The following is a 23,688-nucleotide window of genomic DNA, read 5'->3' as shown; positions in this document are numbered from 1 at the left end:
TCTGGAATGAAGGTGATGTTCTAACTCACCCCGAAGGTGTTCCACCGGTTTCAAGTAGGGGCTCTGGGCGGACCAGTCTGTTTCACGAATGTTATTGAGTAGTATGTCTACCAGCTATCCAGGTCACTTTGATTACGCTGGACATTTTGGCACACCGAGGAAATTGGCCTAGTGACGTCACCATCTTTATCAGTGACATCATCAATCTTATAAGTGATGTCATCATCCTTATCAGTATGAAGATATGCCCCCATCCCCTTCCTTATCTCAAGCCAGTCACGCCAATTATGTTTGTCGAAAGTAAAAGACGTGTCCTCCTCACCCTGTCTTGAACATCATACTTCCAGCCAGTCATAGCACAAAAAGACATCTCTGAGCATTATGGGACTTAACATCTGAGGTCATCAATCCCCTAGAACTTAGAACTACTTAAAACTAACTAACCTAAGGACATCATACACATCCATGCTCGAGGCAGGTTGGTTGGTTGGTTGGTTTTTGGGGAAGGAGACCAGACAGCGTGGTCATCGGTCTCATCGGATTAGGGAAGGATGGGGAAGGAAGTCGGCCGTGCCCTTTCAGAGGAACCATCCCGGCATTTGCCTGGACTGATTTAGGGAAATCACGGAAAACCTAAATCAGGATGGCCGGACGCGGGATTGAACCGTCGTCCTTCCGAATGCGAGTCCAGTGTCTAACCACTGCGCCACCTCGCTCGGTTCGAGGCAGGACTCGAACCTGCGACCGTAGCGGTCGCGCGGTTCCAGACTGAAGTGCCTAGAATCTCTCGGCCACACCAGCCGGCCAGTCACAGCACAGTATGAAAAATGAAAAGTCAATCAAAATAGATTCAAGTTGATGGAACTGTGCCAGTTGTGTTAGCGAGAAATTAAAAATCGTCTCTCCTCCCCTATTTCAGGTATCTGTGAGGAGGAGGGGGGAAGAGGGGAAGCTTTTTGTACCCTACAAATGATACGCTGGTGTTTCCGTAATCCTAGTAAACAGATTCTCGTCGGAGCCTGCATAGCTGGCTCAAGGGGTTCTGATTTTCCACAATGGCGGCTGCTTGACAACACCTGTTGGAAAGAAACTTCTCAGAACGCTGGAAGGAAGCAGTAGCTTACAGCAGGTGCTATGAGGGTTAGCAGGAAACGGCCAATTGAAATGACTTCCTTCTGCTCTGGAGACCCTTTGTCTGAAAGGTCTGAATGTTAAAATAATCTCGCGGAGCTTGCTTGGAGCTTGTGAAACCGGGAGTCGGCAAGCAGTCCTCGGATAGTACACCGTGAACCCTGTAGAGCAGAGTTTGTGACTTAAAGTGTTTCACTGATGTCTGTAGTTGATGTCACAGCATTATCAACGAGGTTAGTTTCAAATAAAGACTACATGAATCGGAAGTGCGTTTCGTGGGTGCCAGTGGCGTGGCATTCAGTTTAGTCCTTCTCAGTTTTCTCGGCAAACGTTGCCTTAGTGACCTTGCAAGTGCTCTATAGAAAGCGGCATCTTATATCAGAGCGTGGACCTGTTAGCTAGCTGGAGACAGTATTCAGTGAACGATGCAGAGTGTGGCGAGATTTAATTGATGGAAATATATTTCATTTGCTTCCATACCGTGTTTTAGGGTGTCTCTTGACCTCTTGACCTATATTTAACTGTTTTCCTGTTTTTTTGTGTAGCTTATCGGCGGAATTTGGTAGTAGCCAGTTGGAGGCTGTGTATGAAACGTTAGCAGTGAACAAGTTCCACTCCAGTGGTCAGATCTCGAAACCTTTCTGAAAGTAGTTGGATAGCTTTAGGACATGTAATTATTGTCTTCTGAATAGTGGGGAGTCTAACCCAGAGTGTCAGGTGAAAGAATAGCGACCCTTATTTACACTCATTTCACATGTGTAGAAACAGACAATGACTAATTTTTCGTCTGGGGCATATTGGCCAAGAATTCACATAAAAATAATTCCTATTGCCCAGTTCTGGCAAAGGTTTTCGGGGTGTTTTCCATCGTTGTAAGGCGAATGCCGAAATTGAAAATCCTCTTCCAAAAGTTCTAAACTGGACTTCCCTGGCAACCGCTGCAGCTCTCCTGGTGTTGAGTTGCCCAGTTCTTGGTCTCTAAAGGCTCATTATGTTAACAGCCCGTTCTGCTATTCAGTACAGGGATCAAAAGTGCAGTTTAAAGAGAAAAGTGTAGCAGTAATTATAGACAATTAATCCGTGTCCATTCATTAAAGTTTCTGAGTAAATATATGGAGCAATAAATAGAGTAACAGGGCAACGGTCCAGGCCGACACGTCAAAACCTGCGCGGAATTTTTTTTTATATACTTGAAGAATACATCTAAGGAAACACTAAGCCAAAATTTTAGCTGCTCAAACACAATGCAAGTATTTTTTTTAAACTATTGAAAATTGCCAATTTCTCGGCGCGCCAAGCCACTAGAGAAATGTAGACACCTATTGCAGCTGCAGCAGACAGTGAAGTGCCCCAGTTCGGGGCACTTTCAGAGTAATTCGGTGATTACACTCACAAATCAGTTTATTGACACAATCAGTGTCACAAACGTAACTTCTGTGCTCTCTGAGCAGTTCAAAACAAATAAGAAAAATTCTTCTTGAAAAACAACAAAAATAGGTCTTTGCATGAGACTATCCTCTGAAAAGTTTTCTTGCAGATGAAAACGACCATCTTCTTAGACATGCGCAGTAGCTGTTGGTCTAGCTACGTAGGCTCGTATTGGCTGAGGAAACCGGCGCGGCGGATGCTGCGAAAGGTCCTCAGATGTGGCGGCCTCTACAGCTCTTGCGCGCGCCTTTTGAATTAGCCAGCTTTCCGCAGGTCAGGCGAAGTTCGGCTATTGCCGGTGCGCCTGCGGAGCTGGAGCGATGACCCGCATAGCGGTGCTACGTTGCGGGTTGGCGGCATTGTAGGGGACCCCGGAAACACGCCAGACAGAGCACTTGCAACACGGAAGGTGCCTCGGTTGAGGGTGCATCAGTAAACAGGTAACACGGCACTATGCGGTTGTAATTTGTAAAGTGAATTCCAGTTTCCGTCGACAGTTTCTCTAACGCAACTGTTCACAATTACTATTTGCTCGAATTTGCAACTTATTTTTAATATCTATAACAATTCGCTCTTGCCTTTGCGATATTAATAAGTATTCACAATGGAGATAAAACTGTATTAATTTTCTTTGGATTTCTTCGTATAAGCTTACTAACAGCATCTGACTTTGTGCAGGTTCCAGAGTTTCACAGCAATGTTCAATCCAATTAATGTTTTCAGCGTTGTTAAGATGAAATGTGAAGAACGTGGTATGCAGTCGAAATCACTTACGCCTCCTGGACACCTACATATGTGTTGTTTATTAGTTAATTTCTTGGACAGTCTTTCAAATGATATTGACATTGCATTAGAAAATGTGGAAACATTAGAAGAAACAGGAAATAATTTTGCCGATTCCATTAATTGTGGTTCGAACAATGATTGTTATGCAGATTAAAGCACAGAGCAAAAATACAGTACCTTCCTGGCTCAAAGAAAACGTCAAAGTAATAACTTTCAGCGACAAATAAAGGTTGTAAATGTTTTAGTTAAACGAAGGAATGATGGAACGCTGAACCCTAAGCAGCGTGCAAAGCCAATTTCGTTTCGAAAAATCTGAAAGTGAAATGTATAAATGGAAGAAAGATATATACGAACTACGAAAGATGCCCCAGAATGAAACTTCTTTTACTGGTGGACATTCTGAACGCTATTAACTGGAAGTGAAGTGAACATTACTGATTTCCAGGCGTCTTAGACCTACTTAAATAGATTCAGGAAATAAAACGGGAAAGGAAGTCACAAAATTACGAAGTTTACTTCATGTAAACGTGTGGGGGAATGTCACTAAAAGGTAATCCTATACAGAAATTCGTAGCTGACCTGAAGACTAAGCTTCTTGTTATCAAAATAATGGTTCAAATGGCTCTGAGCACTATGCGACTTAACTTCTGAGGTCATCAGTCGCCTAGAACTTAGAACTAATTAAACCTAACTAACCTAAGGACATCACGCACATCCATGCCCGAGGCAGGATTCGAACCTGCGACCGTAGCGGTCACTCGGCTCCAGACTGTAGCGCCTAGAACCGCACGGCCACTCAGGCCGGCTTCTTGTTATCCCCTAAAATGCTGTATATGAAGCAATCAGTTAGGTTTCGTTCAACAACTGTACTAGCTGCACTTCAGTATTTCGAACAAAAAAAGACAGTCGCTTTACAGTCAAAGAATCATATCGATGATTGTATATAGTTGTATAGAATAATGCCAGTGATAAGTATCAGTGCATTATTGTTTCCAAAATTTTACACCTGTCTTCAGGAACAGCAAGACAAATTGAAACCAAAAATTTCAAAAAATGACTGTTAATTGCAAAAATCTTGTAATCGATGTAGAAAAATCTGGAAAAATGGGAGAGAATAAGTTTCCGATTTACATCCGAAACGTCTCCTTACCAGTTGCAGAAAATAATTCATTGCTTTTGTTCGACTCGTGGCATGGACATAATAACACCTCTGTCTTTAGGAGGATGACGAAAATACTGTTAATATATTTCTGATTCCACCGGGAACTAATAATGAGGTTTAGCTCCTCAATTAACAAATTTTTCGATGGTGTTAAGCATTTTTCAATAAATTGTCGAACATTATAATTTCCGGTAGCCCTTTGTCATTTCAGGTTTATCAGCGGATCGGTGTTGTTAAACTTCAGACATTTGTGCACTGTCGGTTTGCATCACTACATTTTACGGATTTGGTCAAGTACGCCTGGTACGCAGCACAGTATGCAGAACAACAGCCGTGACTATTTGTTACTCCATTCTAGTTCTGTCTAAATAAAAATATCAATCACTGTGAAGTGCCTGAAGGCATTAATTTTTCTTTTGTCAGGTATGCCTGGTGTTGAAAAATGTTTGTTTTCGTCATCCAATAGCCACTTCGCATTTTTGTGAGGACTACTGGGACTAAGCAAGGAACTATTTCATTGTTACTAAAATGTACATTGTTAAATTATTATTGTACGAACTGTGCTACGGGACTTCTTATAAAGTATTTCATGCCAACAAATTAAAACCCGATTGATGTAAGTATTCAGTAATGTAACATCATACACTACCTTGAGTTTCTTTCTTCTGCTAGTCACTTGTGTAACAATTAAATCTACAAAAGTTTAGTTGTGGAGGTAGACTGCAAGTTATTCAAAAAATGAAAGATTTGAGGAATTTTTTGTGCGGCTTAAATGCTTAAAATTAGCGTATGGGTGGACTTCGGACTTCGCGCTACACAACGCTATGTTCTCTTGTCACGGCTTACTGGCCAATTCGCGACCTAGGCAGAAAGGACGGTACAAAACGGTGGCTCTTCGTGCAGCAAATACGAGTAACATTTTTAAAAAATACTTGCAGTGCACCATAGCAGCTAAAATGTTGAAATCGCATTTTTTTCGGTGTATTTCTCCTGTGTGAAAAATTTTAGTGTAGGTTTCGACATATCGGACTGGATCATTCCCTTGTAAGACAGCGTGACTTCTTGCCGCAAGTATGCTGATATTTTCACCCGGTAGTTCTAAGTTCTCTGTACAAAATTTGAATAGGTCTGCAGAATTTCGCCGGAATAAATTATGACCACAATTGGGTGTTGACCACGGCATGTGATGGTTTTTGCAACACAGAACGAGTCGGAATGAAGAGAATCCCTCCATCATCGATCACTCTAAATTATTCCAAGCCGAGAAGACATTTCAGTTCTGGCTGATTGTACATTTTTATGGTTGTTATGGTTCATAAATATGAGCTACACTAGAGCTACGACTCAACGAGCATAAGCATACTGTCAAAACGACCGTGAGTAGTATTGCTGCGTACAGTCCTTACTTCCTTAGTTAAGGTCTCCTTTGTTCTTTGTTTATTAGTACTTCTTTACAAATAAGCTTTGAGAACATGTCATGCAAATCTTCTCCTTTTCTTTTAACAGAATTACATGATATTCTTCTGTTTAACAAATATTCTGGAGCTGGTGTTTGGTCGTCATTGTCTTACAAACTTGAAAATAAGATTCCACTACGTCCAGTGCATAAATTAAAAGACCGTCGCGAATTCTTACCACAGCATCTCCATAGTACTTCAGATTCTAGAATGCTTCACATTTCAAAGTAAATGTATGTTCCAAATCATTAAAAACACTACTGCCACAATTTTACTTTAACTGACAGACTTAAAGAAGATGACGAAATGTTTCGCAAATGGGTAACCAGTTGGAGATCATAACACCCTGCTACTTTAGGACAAAATTTTCCGCGTTCGGGTAAGAGTTTATTTAACTGACCACTTCCGATAAAGCTCTTGGGGTGCTATCCAGAACTGTAATCACAACTCTTGTACGAGTTTTTTTTATGTAGTGAAAATGGGTCCTTCATTCTTGCAATTCTCTCTTAAACTATTATCTTCACAAGAAAATGGCCTTCGGTTTTTTTTTGTAGAACACTTGGGGAGCTATTCTGAAGTGTGATCATGATTTTTTTCGCATATACAGAGTGTAAACTTTGAGTTGACAAACCAGAATAACTCGAAAAATAAGCTTCACAAGAAAAAATGTGTAGAATCCAAAGTTGATTATTTTCGAGGGGGACATCTGCTGGGACTAAAATTAGCCCGCCACCCCAGCCCCTGGGGATGGGGCGGGAGGCAACTTTAAAATTTCAAATGGGAAGTCCCATTTTTTATTGCAGAATCAGATTCTACATAAAAAAAACTACGTACATTTTGTCTTAAACATTTGTTTTGATTCTTGGTAGTTGGCGCTGTAATTCAAGAAAATCCTTTTTCTCATTTTTGCTTGGGAAATGGTTACGGATAAATAAAAAATACTTATTTACTTAGTAAATTTTGATTCGCTAAAACTAAAACTCTCCCTCTCTCCCCGTAGGGTGGGGTTTGAGAGAGAGGAATTAGAGTTTTACGAATGTTGACCCAAATATTAATTTTTCCCGCAGATTCGAATAAGTTTTGTTTGTTTCGTGGTCATGAGGCCACACAACTTTTAATTATCAAACATATCATCTGACTAGCTAACTAACTAACCAAACATCCTACTTACTAACGAGTGAGCTCGTTTTTTATTTATCAGTAACCATTTTTCACGCAAAAATGAGAACACGGATTTTCTTGAATTACAGCGCCAACTACCAAGAATCATAACAAATGTTTAAGAGAAAATGTACGTAGTTTTTTATGTAGAATCTGATTCTGCAATAAAAAATGGAGGTTCTCATTTGAAATTTAAAAGTTGCCTCCTGCCCCCCTCGAAAATAATCAACTTTGGATTGTAATCAAAATATCCACGGGTGTACTGTCGGTCTGCAGTGTCCAACGGGCACAATATTTCGGCGATCATACATGTCGCCATCATCAGGTGAACTGACGGACTTAGCTCCTGTGAACGTGCCGGCACGGAGATCCGTACGCTATGGCTGCTCAGAGGGAACTGGGTTCGGTCGCGGCGGCGGCCGATTTAAATACCCTCCGCCCGCGGCGCGCTCCCTCCGCCGTCCGCGCCCAGCGCCACGGTCGCGCGGTGGATTCTACACATTTTTTTTCGTGTGAAGCTTATTTTTCGAGTTATTCTGCTGGGAGCTAGATACGAGTAGCAAAAGTCATGGTATAGCGATATTTAAATGTGTAGATGGCGATACTAAAGCGTAACAATGTATAGAAGGCAGTGCGTTGACGAGTTGGCGGAGCTGTCATTTGCACTCAGGTGATACATGTAAAAAGCCTTGGCCACGCAACAGGAATTAACAGATTGTGAATGCGGAAAGGTAGTTGGAGCTAGACGCATGGGACATTCCATTTCGGAAAGCGTAACGGAATTCAATATTCCGAGATCTACAGTGTCAAAAGTGTGCCGAGTATACCAAATTACAGGCATTACCTCTAACACGGGCAACGCTGCGGCCGACGGTCTTCACTTGACGGCCGAGTGTTACGGATTTAAGTCAAGAGCCGGCACGCCAGTCGGGAACGATAAAGAAGAGAAGGCTGTGACAGGACTAGTCACGTTAGTGTAATTGCTGAATTGTGTAGTTACATTTGTAATTTTTTAAAGAATGGTCATTGACATAATTTTACATTAAGCTGTGGATCGATACCTTATCTTTGTCTTATCATCATGCTTATCTGTGCATTATCATCTTTGGGAATCAGTAATTTACTTGAAAATGAGCTTATGACCCGAAACCTAGGTTGTGCAGTAACATTAATAACAAAATTTGTGAAACAAGACAAAAAAAAACTGTTTGTGTAGTCGCGTTATTGTTGAGAAACGGCAGTTAGGTAGATAGCAGCTCGACTGCAGCCCAGCCTACTACTTACCAGAGGCGGGGTAGAGCGTGGCCCCCGCCGGCCCCACAGTGTAGGAGCCGCCACCCCCGCGCGCGATGGCGGACGCTATGCGCTGGCCCACGCGCTTCAGCTCCTCGTGGTCCGGCGGCACCACCGCCGCGTAGCCCCACGGGTACAGCACGTACTGCCCGTAGCTGTGGAACGACACGTACGCCTGCCGGCAGACAAACCGGCGCAGCCGTCACCACAGGGCTTCCATCTGCAACCGACTCGGGCGACACCAACGGCTCAAGTACCTTGCACCACCCTACTCTCTCCTACTTAAGGGTTAACACCGCTGTAGAATTTAAAAAAAAAATCATTTTATTGGCTTAAAAGATGATTTGAACCTTCTAAAATATGAGGCAAAAAGTCTAATCCCTGGAAAAAAAATAATGTTCTGTGGAATTCCGAATTCCTCTTCTAGTGCCTCGGAAGATACGAAACGGCGTACCTATGCCATTCGATACCCACTGTAGTGTCTGAGTATAATAAGAAGCATTTCAAAACAGCAATACGTTAGCCTGACTTCGCAAGTGTCAGTGTTGTTGTTGTGGTCTTCAGTCCTGAGACTCGTTTGATGTAGCTCTCCATGCTACTCTACCCTGTGCAAGCTTCTTCATCTCCCAGTACCAACCGCAACCTACATCGTTCTGAATCTGTTTAGTGTATTCATCTCTTGGTCTTCCTCTACGATTTTTACCCTCCACGCTGCCCTCCAATACTAAATTGGTGATCCCTTGATGCCTCAGAACATGTCCTACCAACCGATCCCTTCTTCTAGTCAAGTTGTGCCACAAATTTCTCTTCTCCCAAATCCTATTCAGTACCTCCTCATTAGTTATATGATCTACCCATATAATCTTCAGTATTCTTCTGTAGCACCACATTTCGAAAGCTTTTATTCTCTTCTTGTCCAGACTAGTTAACGTCCATGTTTCACTTCCATACATGGCTACACTCCATACAAATACTTTCAGAAATGACTTCCTGACACTTGGATCTATACTCGATGTTAACAAATTTCTCTTCTTCAGAAACGCTTTCCTTGCCATTGCCAGTCTACATTTTATATCCTCTCTACTTCGACCATCATCAGTTATTTTGCTCCCCAAATAGCAAAACTCCTTTACTACTTTAAGCATCTCATTTCCTAATCTAATTCCCTCAGCATCACCCGATTTAATTCGACTACATACTGACATACTGTCAGTACGTGTACGAAAAAGACAATTCTTTTGCATCTAATCTTGATTTTTGTGTGCAGTATTGACTTTTCATAGTTTATTTGTGATCTTACAGTATACAGTTTTGTCTTTCGACGAAGAATAAGTAGTAAGAAAATGTATTCGGGCAGAAAAGGTACGAAAACATCATATCCAACGCGGCGTCGAAGCAGTGTGTCGTCCAAAGAATAGATTAACGCTGAGAGCGGTTCAGAAGAAGCCAGAAATTGAAAGACAGTGACCAGGATTTTTCGTGCATTAACGAGTTAGCTACAGGACTATTAATTTTTTGCCTTTTCTCTGTTGTTTCTTAACAAGTGTAATGCAGACATGTTGCAAGAACTGAGTCCTAGAGGTTTAGTGAGAATGATACGAAGGTTCCATTTTTACGTTACGTGTGCCATGTGGCTACCGACAGGAATTACTCTCACATCTAAATTAATACACCATGTCATCATTGCTGTAACTCACCTGTCGTTAACTGCACTTGGTTTTTATTTGCCTGCCAAATGTGATTGTCTTGTCGTTTTTTTAAAAGACGTTTTCTCCTGCTCATTGGTGGATTCTGCAACTTATCTTGCTGTGGCCCAGACACTGACTGCCAAGGACGCATGAGAAACGTAAATAGCACAGTGAAACGTTTGTCTAAGCTACAGCAACATAACAATACTTAGAACTCACCAACGAGCAGCAGAAGAAGTCATTTTGAATATAAAAGCAACAACAAAATCACATTTAGCAGGGAAATGAGGACCAAGAACAGGTAACGACAGGTCAGCTACAGCAATGGTGACATGGTGTATTAACTTACGCCAGAGAGTGATTTCTGTCAGCAGTCACAGGGCATACATAACATAAAAAAAGGAAAAACAAAGGGAAAAGACCTACTGAGAATAAATGAGATGTGTTTGGGTATTAAACAAAACAAAAATTGCGTTCCTGCAAAAAGGGGGACCGTCTGTAAAAGTGAGGGTAGTTTAACGATAATTGTATCACAACTTTCAACTTTTTAGTTCAATTTAACTTCAGATAATATATATCTGTACATTATAGCCATTTACTATTTGCAGGTTATAAAATATTTACAGAATACAATCTTAGATCTATAGGTGAAAATCTGCAAAAAATTTCTTGCATTATTTGGAACAATAAACAGAACTCTTAAATACAAGTGGCAAAAAAATGCAAAAATGGAATTGTATAAAAGTACGGCGATATAAAACCGACAGTTGAAAAAAAAAGACAACAAAATACAAACAGCGTAGATGAGATTCTCAATAATATTGAAGAGCTGCACAAGAAGACATTTAATCAAAAACGAAAACTTCCAGAATCAGTTGAATGTAAATGGTATTAAGAAGGAGCTCACTGAATACAGACACAGATGTAAACAACATGAGAAATGTAAGCCCACTCAGGAATTCCTGAAGTACAGCGCAACTGGAAGGAGAGACATGGGTTGACCGTGGGAACGGCGGACATAAACTTTGTTAAGACGGAACAAGCAGATGACCAGCACCAATGTGAGTGACGACGACGACGATGAATTATTCCCACCTCATTGGCAATCATTTGCTTTCCGGGCGAATACTGTGAAGGATTTTATAAAAATTTCTCAATCAGTGACATGTTTATTCCTTTGGCTCAGTGGTAAAATGGCAAACTACAAATCAAAAGGTCTCTGGTGCAATCCGTGTGCAATACTACAATTTTTATCCGTAAAATCTCATGTCTTTCGCCTGTGGCAGTGTTTGTTGATGTGAAGAATGCCCATTTGGCCACCAGTAACCGGCTCAGTGAGTCAGTTCAGATGTCGGAGCAAGGCAGCGGCATACCAGCTCAAGCAGGACCGTACCCTGTAAAGCACTGTGCTGGTCAAATCAGTGTACGAATTGATCACTGCTTTACTTGCTCGTGAGACGACAAGCCGTACAGTAAACCCTCCCTACGATAGTTCCATCTTCCATGGGTCATGTGCACGATAAACTGTAATCATGTGGAAAAAGTCGTTTTATATTCACATCACAAACTGTTTTGTAAATACGCCTACATACTGAGCATTTACAAGCTCTTTTTTTATTTTTAAAATTTTTGTAAGACATAGAGATGTAAGTTAGTAATACCAAACCTCACGTTTTGCACATTAAAATAACAGAAATTACTTAGCAGAACAGAAGGAGTTATCCAAAGAAACTTCTTCAGATGACTTTCAAATTTTACTTAGCTTTCTGTCAGACATTTTACATCACTGGATAAATAATCAAAATCTTTGGTTGCAGCACTGTGAACAACTTTTTTGGCTAAAGACAACCTTAACGTGGCCTATTGAATATCACTTTTACTTCTGGTATTGTAATTACGTACGTCACTCTTCCTTTTGAACTGCATTGAATTGCTTCCAAAAATTTCATGAAAGAAAAAATATACTGTGAACAGTAGTCAGTATGACTAACTGCTTAAACAGATGTGTACAAGCTGATCGTGGGTGAGCTCCATATACAAACATCAAAAAAAGTTTTGCATCAACACGGTTCCTAGAACTCCTGAAGATAGACGTTGACTGTGGATATTGTATCACAGACACAGTACCTTTGACTGTTCAGAGATGTCACTAAACCCACCCAAAGATGTAAACAACCATGCATGACCAGCGCCTATTAGACGTAGATGGTACGACAGCCAATCAGTACCAGTAACTCCCCCAGGAAGGAGTTACACGGCTCTTGTTCTCTGTAGTTCAACATGCCTAGACGGTCGACACCGCCGTTCGATCGCGTCGGCTTTGTTACTTTGTACCAGGAAGGGTTCTCAATAAGGGAAGTGTGCAGGCATCTCGAAGTGTACCAAAGCGATGTTCCTCGGGCATGGAGGAGATACAGAGAGACAGGAACTGTCGATGACATGCCTCGTTCAGGCCGCCCAAGGGCTACTACTGCAGTGGATGACCGCTACCTACGTATTATGGCTCGGATGCACCTTGACAGCAACGCCACCATGTTGAATAATGCTTTCCGTGCAGCCACAGGACGTCGTGCTACGACTCAAACTGTGTGCAATAGGCTGCATGATGTGCAACTTCAATCCCGACGACCATGGCGAGGTCCATCTTTGCAACCACGACACCATGCATCACTGTACAGATGGGCCCAACAACATTCCGAATGGACCGCCCAGGATTGGCATCACGTTCTCTTCACCGATGATCGTCGCATATGCCTTCAACCAGACAACCGTCGGGGACGTGTTTGGAAGCAACCTAGTCAGGCTGAACGCCATAGACACACTGTCCAATGAGTGGAGCAAGGTGGAGGTTCCCTGATGTTTTGACGTAGCATTATGTGGGGCCGAAGTATGCCGCTGGTGGTCATGGAAGGCGCCGTAACGGCTGTACGATACTTGAATGCCATCCTCCGACCGATAGTGCAACCATATCGGCAGCATATGTGCGAGGCATTCGTCTTCATGGACGACAATTCGCGCCTCCACCGTGCACATCTTGTGAATGACTTCCTTCAGGATAACGACATCGCTCGACTAGAGTGGCCAGCATGTTCTCCAGTCATGAACCCTATCAAACATACCAGGGATATGAAACTTCCTGGCAGATTAAAATTGTGTGCCGGACCGAGACTCGAACTCGGGACCTTTGCCTTTCGCGGGCAAGTGCTCTACCAACTGAGCCACCCAAGTACGACTCACGCCCCGTCCTCACAGCTTTACTTCTGCCAGTACCTCGTCTCCTACCTTCCAAACTTTACAGAAGCTCTCCTGCGAACCTTGCAAAACTAGCTCTCCTGACGAGGTACTGGCAGAAGTAAGGCTGTGAAGACGGGGCATGAGTCGTGCTTGGGTGGCTCAGTTGGTAGAGCACTTGCCCGCGAATGGCAAAGGTCCCGAGTTCGAGTCTCTGTCCGGTACACAGTTTTAATCTGCCAGGAAGTTTCATATCAGCGCACACTCCGCTGTAGAGTGAAAATTTCATACGAGGGATAGATTGAAAGGGGCTGTTTATGGACTACATGACCCAGCAACCACTCTGAGGGATCTACGCCAAATCACTGTTGAGGAGTGGGACAATCTGGATCAACAGTGCGTTGATGAACTTGTGGATAGTATGCGATGATGGATACAGGCCTGCATCAAGGCAAGAGGACGTGCTGCTGGGTATTAGAAGTACCGCTGTTTACAGCAGTCCGGACCACCACCTCTGAAGGTCTAGCTGTATGGTGATACAACATGCAATGTGTGGTTTTGACGAGCAATAAAAAGGGCGGAAATGATGTTCATGTTGATCTCTATTCCAATTTTCTGTACAGTTTCCGGAACTCTCGCAATCGAGGTGATGAAAAACTTTTTTTTGGATTGTGTATTATTGTTACAGCAAGTTCTTGAGCAACGACGACTTCTTTCCTTAAAGATAAGTTAACCCAGTATATTATTGTATTTGACATTATTGAATGAACATACGCAAAATATATCAAATTACTGATTTGTTTCTCTCCAAGTTTTGCAACGATTCTATGTACAAAAATGTCTATATGCAAAGTTGTTTTAGGAGTTCGAAAATGTGCTTTTTGCAGTTTAATTTCTCATCAGTATGAACACATAAGAATTTTGAAGTTTCCACCCTGTTTATTATTTTCTCACGATGTATTACACTTATCACTCGTGCAGTAACCCTCGATGTCCAGAACTAAATATGTTGTGCCTTTTTAAAATGGAGGCTGAGCCCACTCGCAGAAAACCAGTCAATGATACGAGTACTTTTAAGACCTTTGTTTACCATTTCTTCTGTTGCTGTATGTACGCTTGGATGGGTTACAATACTAGTGTCATCTGCTAAACGAGCTAATTCTGCTTGCTGTATATTATACAGCAAATCGTTTACATACATCAGAAACTAGTGGATCTAAGACCGAACCTTGTGGAACCCCAAACGTAATCCCCCCCCCCCTACCCCCCCACCCCGACGGAATATGCTCCCCTGATTACAATGATTGAAGTACTAACTACAACTTTCGACATTCTGCTGGTTGGGTATGACATCGTCCATTGGTTGGCTGCTCCATAAATTCCTTAAAACCTAGTTCAGCTTTGAGAATACTGTGGTTCCCACAGTGAAATGTTAGTGTACGTCAGACAGCTGGCCATTGTACCTTTATGTTGCGGTTTGCGGACACGAAGTTACGGATGGCGGAGGTCTCGGGCTCGGAGAACTTGGAGGGCCCGGCGTACGTCTCGTCGCAGGGCCGCCTGCTGGCGCCCTGGCCGCCCCACCGGTAGCCGAAGTTGCGGTTGAGGTCGATCCCCGCGCACCGCCCGCTGCCGCTGCCGCCGCGGTTCTTGCGCCACAGCCGGTCCGACGAGTGAGAGAATTCGTAGCCGTCCGGGTTGACGACGGGCAGCACGAACCAGTCCACGGAAGAGCCCGCCGCTCCCAGCGCCTCTGGCTGGTCCACCAGCGTGTTCAGGAAATACGTCACCGACGCCGGCGAGATCCACTCGCGTGCGTGGATACCTGTCGTAGTGACACGTACATCACAAACAGATTCAATGCAACTCTTATTCGGTGCGGAGCAAAAGAGAGAGGCAGTAACTACACACAGTTGAGAAATAAAGTGGTCCAGGAGTGAAACCTAGTGGAACATGCCGATGTTTGTAAAATGCAGCCCCCCCCCCCCCCCCCGCTTCACTCGGTCGACTTGGCACACATGGCCGATGCCGATGTGGAAGTTGGTGCTTTATCCAATCTAGAGCACCGTTCCTCACAAGCGACTTCTGATCAAGCTGCGGGCCTATGGGGTATCGTCTCAGTTGTGCGACTTGATTCGTGATTTCCTGTCAGGAAGGTCGTAGTTCGTAGTAATAGACGGCAAATCATCGAGTAAAACTGAAGTGATATCAGGTGTTCCCCAGGGAAGCGTCCTGGTACCTCTGCTGTTCCTGATCTATATAAATGACCTGGGTGACAACCTGAGCAGTTTTCTTAGGTTGTTCGCAGATGATGCTGTAATTTACCGTCTACTAAGGTCATCCGAAGACCAGTATCAGTTGTAAAGCGATTTAGAAAAGATTGCTGTATGGTGTGGCAGGTGGCAGTTGACGCTAAATAACGAAAAGTGTGAGGTGATACACGTGAGTTCCAAAAGAAATCCGTTGGAATTCGATTACTCGATAAATAGTACAATTCTCAAGGCTGTCAATTCAACTGAGTACCTGGGTGTTAAAATTACGAACAACTTCAGTTGGAAAGACCACACAGATAATATTGTGGGGAAGGCGAGCCAAAGGTTGCGTTTCATTGGCAGGACACTTAGAAGATGCAACAAGTCCACTAAAGAGACAGCTTACACTACACTCGTTCGTCCTCTGTTAGAATATTGCTGCGCGGTGTGGGATCCTTACCAGGTGGGATTGACGGAGGACATCGAAAGGGTGCAAAAAAGGGCAGCTCGTTTTGTATTATCACGTAATAGGGGAGAGAGTGTGGCAGATATGATACGCGAGTTGGGATGGAAGTCATTAAAGCAAAGACATTTTTCGTCGTGGTGAGATCTATTTACGAAATTTCAGTCATCAACTTTCTCTTCCGAATACGAAAATATTTTGGTGAGCGCAACCTACATAGGTAGGAACGATCACCAAAATAAAATAGAGAAATCAGAGCTCGATCAGAAAGGTTTAGGTGTTCGTTTTCCCCGTGCGCTGTTCGGGAGTGGAATGGTAGAGAGATAGTATTATTGTGGTTCGATGAACCCTCCGCCAAGTACTTAAATGTGAATGGCAGAGTAATCATGTAGATGTAGATGTAGAGCAGACGGTCCAATCCTCGAGTAATCCTAAGTGAGTTTTAGTCGGGAGCCACTATGCTGGTGTGGGGATTAATGACCTTTCAATAAGGCAGGCGTGTTGCACCAGCTGTTCTAAATAAATATATGATAGTCCTGGAAACTAGCACCACTTTGCAGAGGACGCCACTAAGGAGAGCAGGGCATGGCAGAGGAATATGGCTGCATTTTGCCCCAGTGTGATTAACTGAAAGACCTGAATGTGGACTAATATCGTGGTCACAAAACCAAGGAATCAGCTAGCACTCCTCGCGGAAGTCGTGGGTCCTATGGAGCAGAAATGTTTAGATAGTGTTTCGAAAGTATGTCACCAATACTGGCGAGATCTACTCACGCAAGAAAATGTACCATACCAGCACTTACCATCAACACCTGACCCAGGGTTGATGAAATACCAGCAAAACATTTTTGGGCATCAGGTCAAAGAGTGAGGCAATAGCTACACACAGCTGGCAAAAAAGTGGTCAATTAATAAAACCCTGAGGGACATCAAGAGATAAAATACTTGATTTGATATTCGTTTATTTCCTGTTACGCATCGGGTATTATCTACGTCTTTTTGCTGCTAGTCGAATAAATAAAGGTGAGATCAACTTCATAAACTATAGACCTTTCAGTTTTGGTTCCAGTCAGTAAACGCTTCTTGGGTCATGCCGTTATTTACGCTATGGCAATATATTTGCTGAGAATAGTATTTATTTACGCCAGTATGTGGTAATTTCAGCTGTAGAGCCACTTTCAAGTGGGCTTCACTGGAAAAAAGCATGAATACTAGTCATGTGACATGCAAATACGAGGAATTTACCGCCATAGGTAAACAACCGCAGCATTTACTCGTGTGGTGTACCAGATGCAGAAGTTGTTTAAAGAGATGACGTGCAGACGCGATACTGCTAGGCAGTGCTTCCCGAAACGGTCTACACCAGCTTTACGCTTTGCCCCTGTTTTCCCATGTAGTTATGTCCTTAAAAATTGCGATGAGCAAATATGTGCCCAGGTAGCCCATGATAATCAGCCAGTCTATACCTTACGTTTGTAACTACATGTACATATGTATGTTTGAGCATAACTCTGGAGCCCCTACAGAAATATCAACAAAATGTTGTACTCATGTGATTCAGAATTTAGGAAAGAATGCTATGGATGTAATACCTGTCTAGCACCAGTAGCTCGAGCCTGTTGAGGTAAAAAAGGGATGTGAGGTGTAAAAATAATTATTTCTGTCATGTTTAAAATACTATAGAGAGACACATCGCTCTTTTCAATTGAACTCTGTTTTAAATGTCATTAGTGCTGACGTTCCTAAAAATTATGCATTCGACACAAATACCAATTTTTGATTTTTTTTACATGATGACCCGTTCCTACATCCCCCCTTCCCCCCTCCTATTCATTAACCACGTCGCCTACATGTGAAATGAGATCAGGAGCCTCACCAGTCAGCCTACTTTCTGCTACCACCACCACGTTGATTATAACCAGTTCAGACAATATGAGATAAGAATCTTTTGAAATGTGATAGCGCATAAGAATGCTGAAGACTAGATGGGTAGATCGAAGAATTAATGAGTAGTCATTGAGTCGAACTGGGAAGAAGAACTTTATGGCCCAATTTGACTAAAAGACGGGAGTGGTTGGTGTTACACATCTTAAAGCATCAAGGAATAGTCAGTTTAGCGATGATGAGACGCGTGGGGGGGGGGGGGGGGGGGTACAAATTACACGGATAGAACTAAACACAAATACAGAGAACTGGTTCAAATGAATGTAGAGCGCATTAGTCATGCAGAAAAGATACATGAGTAGAAAGCTACATCTGACTAGTCTGAGGACTGAAAACAACAACAGCAACAAAGATAACAGGTTATATATAGTATGAGTTCGGTTGAAATCGCTGTAGATTTTCAAGAGTTAGTTTTTCTTTTACTTTTCACCCCCTAAACCCCAAAAAATCTGTTCCTGTGGGTGCTACCGGTCACTTAGCCCCACAGTATTTATTCCCTGTTACTGAGTAATGTATGTACCAATATTGTTCGAATTTTCTTCAAGAGCAACCAGACTCATACTTATTTTTACATGTTAGCTCATTTCAGTCCTCACCCCACTCCTGCACGTAATAACGCAGTCTGACGGTCACAGAATTTATTATCAAATTAACGTGTTCTGTGTATTCGAAGTTCGGTTGAAAATGCTACAGCCGTCCCAGGGTTCGCACTGCCACCCATAGGGGACCCAACAGGGTGTCTGACAACTCATATTAGTCATTTCCGTGAGCCAAGTCTGGCTGAACTTACTCCAGGCGCCTCAGAGTTATTATGGAACAAACACACCCACAATATTCATTTTTACGTACATAGATGGAAGATAACAGGTTAAGAAATTGGATATTAAAATATGGAAGTGAACTGAAGTTTACAGCGAGTAGTGTGTCTGCGACTTAAAAAAATAGAGACAGGAAATACAGATGAAGGAAGAAAAGACTCTCAGTTTTTAACGTTTCATGGACGATGGGATGATTAGAGGTGGAGTAACAGTTCGGACAGCCCCGATAGTATATTATTTGTGGAAACCACGAAAAACGTGAGTGCGGGTGACCTGACGGGAATTCGAAAGCCGTTCCTTCCTAATATGAGTAAAGTGTTTTAACAAGTGATAGGATTCGATCGCTAAGAAAAAGAGAAAGAGAAAAAGAAAGAAACGATTTCGGGTTGGGTTGGGTTGTTTAGGGGAAGAGACCAAACAGCGAGGTCATCGGTCTCATTGGATTAGGGAAGAATGGGGAAGGAAGTCGGCCGTGCCCTTTCAGAGGAACCATCCTGGCATTTGCCTGGAGCGATTTAGGGAAACCACGGAAAACCTAAATCAGGATGGCCAGACGCGGGATTGAACCGTCGTCCTCCCGAACGCGAGTCCAGTGTACTAACCAAACGATTTCAGGAACAGCTTGTTATGAAGTGTGAGGAATAAGAGTTGGATTGCAGAGAACTCCAGGAGACGGCAGGAGTTGGAAGAGAGAGTGTGGGAGCTGAGGATAGGGACGTAGACGTACCTCCGTCGACCCAGATGGCGGGAGCGCCGGGTTTGCCGGAAGAGACGCGCACCACCTTGAGCGGCCGGCCCTGCACCGAGCTGCCGATGGTCTGCACGCTGAAGCGCTGCGGGTACGTCGCGGCCAGGAAGTCGAGGAATTGGTGGATGTCCGCCAGCCGGTGGTACGACTGCCACTCCATGCGGTGGCCTGCGCAGAAACGTCAGCACTCCCACTAAGAAGGCCACCTCAGTCGTAAAAGTGTAGGAAATCAAATGAGCCCCCAGTCACCATAAGTTTTTAGACACACTTCCAAACTACATAGCATATTTGACATTGAAAAGTCTAACAACAAATGCAAAAAAAGCCTGGAGTATAATTAACTCTAATGCACATAATAAATAAAAATATATTGCCATAACTCCAGAAGAATTTAACAAATTTTGCATGCAGTCCATTGAATAAATTAGTAGTTCAATAAACAAAGCTCCTGAAAATGCGAAGTTGAATGTAAGTTCCCTGATGTACTGCAAGTTTCTGGAGTTGTGACAATATACAAAAAAGGTGAAAAGAAGTCTCCCGCTAGTTATAGGTCCATATCCATAACATCTATTTTTTCCAAAATTTTTGAAACAATTATGTAACATCAAGTTAGTGTTTGCTTGGATATAATCAGTGATAAACAATTTGCATTTATGAAAGATAAATCCACAACTGATGTAGTGGATTCCCTAGTAAAATTAGTTCCAGATGTGTTTGGGGCTAGGGGCTACGCCCAGGTTACATTTTGTGACCTGAGCGGAGCTTTTGGTTGCGTACAGCTTAATACTATTTTGAAAAAGCTATTTTACTATGGTCTTGATGGCAACAGTATAAATATGTATAAATTTTTTCAAGAGAATCGCCAAAAAATTGTGTGCATTCGCATTGAGGAGTCAAATCTGGTTCATGTTAAGTCTGGAGCGCCGCAAGCGTCGGTGCTCGCACCTTTATTGGTTCTCTTAATAATTAATGACCTGCCTCTGTTTATAAAGTCTCACACAGTATTGTATGCCGATGATATAACTTTTCTCAATAAAAGCTCAGATCTATGCACGTTGAGAACATTGACCGAAAATACCCTTGCTCGATCTTCATTATGATTCAGAGCGAATGGTTTCTTTCTAAATGAAAGTAAAATCCAGGTACTCTAGCTTCAAACAGTTTCCTAACCACCATGAATTAGCAGCCGCTAAACTTTTACGTGTTATTATTGACAGTAAATTAACGTGGGAACCACACATTAAAAATATATCTTTTTAGACTTTCGAGAGTGATTTATTTAATTAGAAATTTAAAAAGATATGTTCAAAATAGCTGTGTAATATCAGCATATTTTGCTTTCTTCCAGAGTATCTTATCATAAGGAATTTTATTGTGGGGTAGCAGTTGTCATCTAAATGACATTTTACTTATGTAGAAGAAAGTGTTAAGAATAATAATTGATTCTGATAAAACAGAACACTGTAAACTTCACTTCATTAAATTGCAGTGTCTGACAGTAGAAAACTTACTCATATATAATGTTTTATTGTACGTTAAAAAACAATGTTTCTAATCCAGTCTTGAGAAGTAACATTCATAATACCAGCAATAGAACACGTGTTAATGTGCTGTATCATAGATTACCTAAATCATGAAACTCATGCCTAGTCCTTGGGCTAAGCATGTTTAACAGGTTAAGCGCACACTTTAAAGAATCGCCTGTAAATATTTTTAAAACTAAACTGTATAAGCTACTAGTTAATAATACTTATTACACTGTTGGCCAATTTTCTGAAGATGAAAGTACTACTTTCTAACATACGGTTTCTGATTTTACCTATTTCGCGTAAACCAAACTACACTGATATAGTAGAGAGTGTAGATTTGTGTGCTCTTGACTTTTCCTATTGGTGTAGCGAGTCGAATGACAATAAAATTTTATTATTATTCTTATTAAGTGCTCTGTTTGTCGCCTTCGCCGAGCAGAGACGCCACAGCCTATTGTGATCTCATTTCAGGGCCACTGAACAAAGGGTGTGCAGTAAAAAAAAATAATGTAGTCAATGCATTGAGCGTAGCAAGAAAACTTGTTTTGGGAAGTTTCTTCAGAATTAATCGTATACGTTTGAAGACATTGGTGTTTTTTCGATGTGTTTATGGTAGGTCGGGGAATACCTTTAAAAAGTTGCTATGCAACACTGACGTATGTTTCATATTCAATAAGCATTCTACGTGCTCATATAGAAATATCTTTTAGTTTGATAAAGTTATTCTAAATGTCTTCGCTAAATATTGTAAAAGCTGTTTAGAATTAGGATAACGTCTCCTAAAACAGATATGGGCAAGCGTTTCAAAGATAATACACCCATTCTATTTATAAAAATAACCATACCTATGCAAATATTACTACTGTAAGTTATGCTGCCGTATTTTAGGAATAGTTTCATCACAACTTGTTTTTCCATTAGCAGGTTCTCTTTCATGGCAAAAATTAATTTTGACAAACAGTACTTCCAGACTGAAAATAAATGTTCACACAGTTCTAGAATATTTTCCACATTTACACTAATATTTCTTTGTACCTACCAAATTTGTGTTATGTACACATAAAATCGGGCTCTGTCTGTCCTAAAATTCATTATTGTCTTGTTTATTGTATGGAGATAAGTATTAAGCAGTCGACATATTCCTTAAATATGATACTCTACATTCCAATACGATACAGTTGATTTCGAGATGTGATACATTGTTACTTAAGCTTCCAGCCACCGGACACACAGTGGTGCTCCGCGGGTTGCCGCCCTTCCCATACGCCAGCAACACAACCGCGGCAGACCAAACAACCAGCAGTAAATCCAAACGGAAAGCCTCCAAAACAAGAAGGTGTATGCCAAAAGCAGGAAGGCTAGAAAGCTATGCATGTGACGAAAGCTGTGACGGGTACTCAAGAAAGAAAGGAAACTGAGGAGACTGTATCTGATTCCTACATCTCTTTCACTAGTGACGACAGCATGAATAATGTCGATCTCTTTGGAGATCCCACACTAGATCCTATTGTAATGACAGGTCCAGCACATTTCGATTGAGAAGATTATATTATGGCTAAATTTCGGGGAGGAAATAGGAATCCATACAGCTACAGATACGTCTGCACAGTACAAAAAATACTAGAAAATGGCTCTAAAGTCTGTGCACATAAACAAAGTAGTTTTCAATTAAATGAAAAAGACATTTCTGTTATCATAAGAGTGATGTGATAGGGAAATAACTAATTCTTCATATTGCTGATGTGACGTGAAATCTGGAATGAAGAATAGGCTTTGTGCAGTCCTGTTGATGTTCAGGAAAAATATAAGATGGTGAGTCTCTTTTGCGTATAGTAATGTCAGTATATAAAGTGTAATTGTGGACAGTTGCTACCCATTGCTGTCTGACTTTATAGCGGTAAAACAGGAAAACGAATCAGAAAATTTCTGGAATTCTCTCTGACACACGTTTAATGTCACAAATATTCTAGAAATACCGGCCACAGAAAAATGATCGTTATACATTTGTATTGTTTTATGTGGTCTCAATCCCATTTTAAGACCTCAACCTTCTCTCGTCAATGAAAATAATAGTACCATATGTGAATAATATTTTGTACGAGGCATATCAGATTTAAGAATTTTAGTAGAAAATGATACACTGTTTTCATTTCTTCTAGTCTACATTTGTAGCTTTAAAAAAATTAAACACAGTGTCATTTCAGAGCAGTTTACACTAACATTTACAATTTTTTCCTAAAGGTTACTGTTTTTCTTTCAAAAATACAGATGAATTCATTTTGTATCATATTTAGATTATACTACGTCTGTTTATAAATAATTCTTCCGCTACCAGTCAGTGACAGGTGAATTATTGATAAATAAACCTATTATTTTCACAGTCGCCGACTTTCAAAACCATTTATAATGGATCGAATCAGATATTATATTACCTTACCCTACCAGTCTTCGTTTCAAACCCTCAGTATAGATATATTGATATGTTTTATAGCATAGAATTTCTTAGGGCTGTGTAGTTTTGGAACTGTGGAAAGTTATTACTCTAGATGAAAGTTAAGACTTTATCTGTTCTTTCAGAGCCCTCAACCGATCATTCC

At 41.7% G+C, this 23,688-nt stretch overlaps 1 protein-coding gene across 1 annotated transcript in view; it reads right to left on the bottom strand.

Annotated features, from left to right (window-relative positions):
* The window catches only part of LOC124595433 (carboxypeptidase B-like), a 54,044-nt gene that overhangs the window by 5,986 nt on the left and 24,370 nt on the right, over positions 1 to 23,688 (bottom strand). Inside the window, exons 3-5 of the mRNA XM_047134174.1 lie at positions 19,542 to 19,730; positions 14,801 to 15,162; positions 8,410 to 8,593 (exon numbers count right to left, since the gene is read on the bottom strand). Of these exons, the coding sequence (XP_046990130.1) occupies positions 8,410 to 8,593; positions 14,801 to 15,162; positions 19,542 to 19,730 (735 nt within the window). The remainder of the gene's footprint in view (positions 1 to 8,409; positions 8,594 to 14,800; positions 15,163 to 19,541; positions 19,731 to 23,688) is intronic.

This window comes from Schistocerca americana, chromosome 2, assembly GCF_021461395.2.
Source record: "Schistocerca americana isolate TAMUIC-IGC-003095 chromosome 2, iqSchAmer2.1, whole genome shotgun sequence".
NCBI classification, from domain to species: Eukaryota; Metazoa; Arthropoda; class Insecta; order Orthoptera; family Acrididae; genus Schistocerca; species Schistocerca americana.
This window is presented reverse-complemented; position numbering and strand designations above follow the sequence as displayed.